Below are 5,847 nucleotides of genomic sequence, written 5' to 3'. Positions count from 1 at the left end.
GTTTTGATTAAAGTGTATTATTTTGGTCAAATCTTGTTACAAACGTCTGAAGGAGTAAAGTTTATTTGCGAAAATCCATTAGATGTTGTTATTCCTTTATCATCTCATTTGAAGAGCTCAAGGGTGTGATCTGTGAGAAGATTGATTCTGAGAGGGCAAAAAAGATATCATGTATGCTATACAGATATCCCGTACCGGTATTTGGTGGGTTCGTTCAATTTCAAACCAGATATGTCACGGACGAAGCGAGCATGCAGGAGATGTTTTCAATGTATATTGAAAACCGCGCTCAGATCTCGTTCATCGAGTTGTATGTAGAGTTTGAACAATCCGAGGCCGACCGGAATATTCTACAGGAAGATTATAATAGTGACAGTGAAGAAGACTTCGAAAGCAACTACGAATTTGTTGCTCCCGATGGAGATGAAGATCAAGCTGACAGAGGCATGTGCCCAGATGTGACAGAAGTGGCGAATGCACTTGCAAACAAAGTGCCGTTTGAGGAGCCATCATTCATGCGAGTTTTAGACTTGGAAGCCATGCATGTTCCTGAATTTCCGGAATATATGACTGCAGGTACGTAATCGGGGTGTTAGTGTTTTTGTAGTTAGACATTGAATAAGTTATGAAGATGAAACCCCTTTTTTAGCATTATTTAATGGTGCGTTCTGTGTCGTAGTTGTCAGGATCTGAAATTGGTCGTCGACCCGTTAAGGAATTTATTTCTTTCTTTTATATGCTTCATGTGTTTATTAGGAAATAATATTTATGTTGTTAAGATATGGTTGTAGCAAATTGCATGAGGTTGTAACTAGTATGTGCACAGGTTGGATCTGTTGAACGGTTCAAATGCCATGAACCGGACCGGACCGGCACGGTTCATTTGGTTTTACGGTCGAACCGGTCGGTCCGGTTTGGTTTTTTACAGTTGTTGCTGCTGTGGTTATGTTGTCTAGGGTGACATCATAACATGTTCAAGGTTTTGATTTATAGGGTACTGGATGCAGTGATATTTGATTTACCTTTACAGTCAGTTCTGAAATAGCTGCGTATTAAATAAATTTATCTTATGGCATTTGTCCCTGCAGAAATTCCTATGGTCGCAGATGGTGAGTTCGCGGTTGGGATGGAGTTCAGTTCCAGAGAAGTTGTTATTAAGGCGGTTAAGGAGTATACCATACGACGAAGCGTAGACTACCGGGTATATGAGTCTGAGCCTTTGACATTTTACGCCAAGTGTACACAGTATGGGTCAGGATGTGACTGGCTTATCAGAGTTAGCTTGATCAGCAGGAAATACTGTTGGGTTGTACGGAGGTATAATGGTAGCCACACGTGTACCACCGCCACCATTTCACAGGATCATTCGAAACTGGACTCTATCACAATTGCAGAAGCAATAAAGCCACTGGTTGAAGTTGACCCCTCCTTAAAGGTAAAATCGGTTATAGCAGAAGTGCAATCCAAATTCAACTACACCGTCAGTTACCGGAAAGCATGGTTGGCTAAGCAGAGGGCAGTAGAAAAATATTTGGAGGTTGGGAAGCATCGTATGAAGCCTTGCCTATATGGTTTGAGGCCATGTGTCACAAGGAGCCATCAGCTGTTGTCCATTTTGAGACTATACCTGCATATCAAGGCGATGACTTGGTGGGTGATATTCGGGTATTGCATCGTGTATTTTGGAGTTATTACCCTTGTATTAGGGCATTCAGACATTGTAAGCCAGTTGTCCAAGTGGATGGGACTCACTTGTACGGAAAGTATAAGGGTTGTCTCCTTGTGGCAGTTTCACAGGATGGCAACAACAATATAGTCCCGATTGCATTTGCTATTGTTGAGGGAGAGACTTCTGATGCATGGCATTTTTTCCTAAGTAACCTCCGTCAACATGTTGTTACTCGAGATGGAGTGGGTCTAATATCTGACAGGCACGAGTCCATCAATGCAGCTGTGGAACGTAGTAACGGAGCTTGGTCACCTCCTAGAGCGTTTCATATGTTTTGCATCAGGCACATAGAGTCTAATTTCCTGAGAAAGTTCAAGGCACCGTACCTCCAAAAATTGGTCGTTAACATCGGTAATGATTTACTAAATTTAATAAATTTATTTATAGATGTGCCTTAAATAAATCTATTGAACTCAATTACTTTGCTTTCTACATGCTGTGATATGCCAGGATATTCCAGGACGGTGCGGGAGTTCGACGTGCGTTACCAGAGGTTAAGGGAGCGTGGCGAGGCGTACACAAACTGGTTAGACCGAATTCCTCGCGAACAGTACGCATTGGCCTTTGATGGCGGGTACCGATGGGGTCACATGACGACGAATCTAGTGGAGTGCATCAACTCAGTTCTAAAGGGTGCCCGTAATCTTCCCATTACTGCTCTTGTGAAGGCAACATTCTACAGGCTAAATGAGTTGTTCACCCGTAAAAGAGCGGAGGCAGAGGCCCGGATCAATGCTGGCCATGTGTTTTCTGAGATAGTGACATCGAAGTTGCATGCAAACCAAATAGCATCAGGAAATATACAGGTGAGTTGCTTTGATAGGCAGAATGAGGTCTTTGAGGTTCGTGAGATGCCTAGTGGACAAGAGTTTGCAGTTGATCTACGTGGCCTTCGATGTGACTGTGGTGAGTTCCAAGTGGATCGGATCCCTTGTCGACATGTGTTCGCATGTTGTGCCAACCAACGACTCGATTGGCGACTGTATGTTCATGATGTGTACAAGATGGATCAAGTGCGGCGGGTGTACCGTGCACGGTTTCGGCCACTAGGTAATCCCACGACATAGCCTGCTTACAACGGACCTCGGTTCATACCAAATCCGTACCTGCGACGGGTGACGAAAGGTCGCCCCAAGATGACGCGTTTTCTAAATGAGATGGACAGGAGGATGTTACGTCGTCCTAGGCGATGTACTCTATGTGTGCTGAGGGACATAGTCGAAGTAGATGTCGTCGGTCAGCGGGTTCAAATCCCAGCGGAGAAGCCCCCTAGGTTCACAGTTTTAATATGATATTGTATAATAAATCCCTTATGACCAAACTGATGTAAGTTGACCTGCTATATGTAACATTATATTTAATGACTTTCTATTATTATAAACAAATCTGTGGAACTATATAATATGATGGTTATTACCTCGGTTGATAAATATCTGTTGGAGGTATGTTTAGCTGTTACGAGACATTATTACATACTACCATGTATATAAATACCGGACCGGAGCTGCCGGTTCAACAGGAAAAACCGGGAATCGGTCAGTTAACCGTTCCGGGTAAGCTAAAAAACCGGGAAGCAAAACACCTTTTAAAGACCGACCGGACCGGATGAATAACCGGATGAATAACGGTCGAACCGGCAGCTTTTTAACTTTGTTTAACCGGTTTTTTTACGGTTACTTAAACGGTTTTTTGTTTAAATTAATATATTTAAATTTTTTTTTTGGTCCTTTAATAAAATAATTTAAAATTAAATTAAACCGGTCGAACCGGCCGGCTTTTTAACTTCGTTTACCCGGTTTTTTTACGGTTAATTAAACGGTTTTTGGTTAAGTTAATATATTTAAATTTTTTTTTTGGTCCTTTATTAAAATAATTTAAAATTAAATTAAACCGGTTGAACCCCATTTGAACCGGTTCTCGCAACCATACATACTACATCAACAAGGTCCAACACATATAAAGTACTGTATCCATAGTCCAATAGTAGGAAATTAGTCTAAACGGAAAATAAAATTCATCAATACATAAACAATAACCACTACAAGTAACTCTAAACATTACATAAAGTCCTCGGTACATATTGTCCAACCAATACAACTATTTTCTCATTTTCCACTTCACATCTTTCACTAAGTTCTTGCATTTCTTGGCCGCTTTTTTGAAGACCGAAGGGGTGAAACGATTAGCACTCCGACGTGGCGGATCAATCCGCAGATTGTAACCTTTGACGTTGTCTGGACTACGTTCCTGACCTGTAAAGAATTTGAATAAACAAGTATGTGCAGCGCGTTCCATATTCAAATACCAACATAATACCACAAATCAAGAAGCAAAATGAATATTTGATGCCATTTATGCAAAGAAATGAAATAAGTCATCGAATATGTAAAGAAAGTTAATTATCATAATACCATCATTACGAGATTCTTCATCCTCCTCGAACTCTTCAATTTCATCCTCCTCGTCATCGCCCTCTTCATCCGGGTTATCTACTATATGCATCGGTTTCTTGTTCGAGTACGTTAGTATCTTCTTCAATGAGTCCCATGTTACATCGGTTAGGATGTTGACTATTCAAAACTCCTCGTCCACCCTCACTCCTACTAGAGTCCACAGATACAAATCCTCCAGATGCAACCGATGAGGTATTGCCTGGATACCTGCATCCAACGAATACCTGCCAGGCATGAACTCCGGCTGATGGCCATATTGTGCATGTGAAGCATCTGCAGACATGAACCCAAGCAGCTGGCTAAAAGAAGTTCCATCACCTACTTCAAACTGTGACATACCCCAATATTGTTGCTGTACTGGAAATGATGGGGTGAACTGTCTGAGGTAGATACTGAGTTGAGGACTGAGGTTGTTCTTGTGGAGGCTGAATTGGAGGTGATATAGGTTGCTCCTGCTCTTCGTGTCCTCATCCATATCCTGACCACCCTCATTGGTATCTTCGTTACCTCATACATTTCCTCATTGCCTACATCCACATCCTGGTTACCTTCATCATTCTCTTCACCGCAAGAATCGACAAGGCTAAGCGGTCCCATATTTTGATCGGTACCAGTTCAGGTAGGTATCCAACGGATGTTGTGAAGGCATAGGAACCTCAGAAGAACGTAGTGATACCTGTTGTCCAATGCATAACCCATTTTGAATGAGTCGGTGTGGTGGCCCAATTAAGGTTTTTAGGTCCAGTCAGAATCTCTCCATGAGCATTATCCAAACTCTGTTCCTGAGAAGGCACGCCCTGAACCAAACCGAACTGTCGCCTGACCCTATCAGTGGCATGCCACTCGATACATTCAAACGAAACCAATGGAACCGTAGCGCTCCAGACAACTGACTGCATGTATATTTCAGTAGGAATATGTTTGGATCCACACGATCCACAGCATAGGCAACCCAGACAAACTGGAAAAAATAAAGAACCTATGATTACAACCCACAATTCAAATGTCTAACACAATGATATATACATTTCTCGAAGCCACATATTCCCAAAACTTATTACTTGTTTCTTTAAAACACACCTGCCCTTCCTGAAGTTCATCAAAGGCCTTCCTAAAGTGGCCTAGCTTCATATCTATATCGCGGTCACCACGTTCCCAGTTACGCCACCTAATACAATGTCATCCTTTAGCTCAACTGAATCTTAAATAGCAAGAAATGGATAATTTTAACAAATATTACCTGTTTGCTAGTGGGAAACTGCGGGGTTCTCTAGGAAGCGGGGATAGACGGCAATCGGATCCAAGCCCAAGCAAGCAGAAGTGTAAGCGGACCATCTATTTCCTTACAGTTATAACGAGATGCCCTGCATAACGCCCTGTAAAGGTGTGCTAGGCATGCCGAACCCAACTATACTGTCCATATTGAAGAAATCACGAAGCAAGGGTAGAAATTTTCCAGTGCACACCACCCCCGACTTATCCCCAAACAGTATGGTCCCAATCAGCAACATAATGTGACACTCACATACCTACAAATTAATGACAATCTACTATTAAAACATCTTTGCAGCATATAGAATACGATGCTAATACATTAATAGAAAATATCTAATGTAGCTATTAGCCTATTATTATGAGACAAAGTACATAGTCCACATGAGTTAC

At 41.9% G+C, this 5,847-nt stretch overlaps 1 protein-coding gene across 1 annotated transcript; it reads left to right on the top strand.

The window, feature by feature from the left end:
- Nucleotides 1-251: 251 nt before the first annotated feature.
- LOC130980121 (uncharacterized) lies at nucleotides 252-2,796 on the top strand. Its single transcript, XM_057903763.1, has 4 exons — nucleotides 252-576; nucleotides 1,089-1,665; nucleotides 1,707-2,080; nucleotides 2,180-2,796. Exons 1-4 carry the CDS (start codon nucleotides 252-254, stop codon nucleotides 2,794-2,796), a joined length of 1,893 nt encoding a protein of 630 aa, XP_057759746.1.
- The last annotated feature ends 3,051 nt before the right edge of the window (nucleotides 2,797-5,847 follow it).

Source organism: Arachis stenosperma, chromosome 1 (assembly GCF_014773155.1).
Source record: "Arachis stenosperma cultivar V10309 chromosome 1, arast.V10309.gnm1.PFL2, whole genome shotgun sequence".
NCBI lineage: Eukaryota > Viridiplantae > Streptophyta > Magnoliopsida > Fabales > Fabaceae > Arachis > Arachis stenosperma.
Note: the sequence above shows the minus strand (reverse complement) of the source record. Positions and strands in the feature narration are given on the sequence as shown.

Coding starts and splice junctions, on each gene's coding strand:
- LOC130980121 (XM_057903763.1), top strand. CDS start 252: ATGCAGGAGATGTTTTCAATGTATATTGAAAACCGCGCTCAGATCTCG. Junction 1,666..1,706: donor ACTTGGTGGGTGATATTCGG/GTATTGCATCGT, acceptor CCCTTGTATTAG/GGCATTCAGACATTGTAAGC. Junction 2,081..2,179: donor AAAATTGGTCGTTAACATCG/GTAATGATTTAC, acceptor GTGATATGCCAG/GATATTCCAGGACGGTGCGG.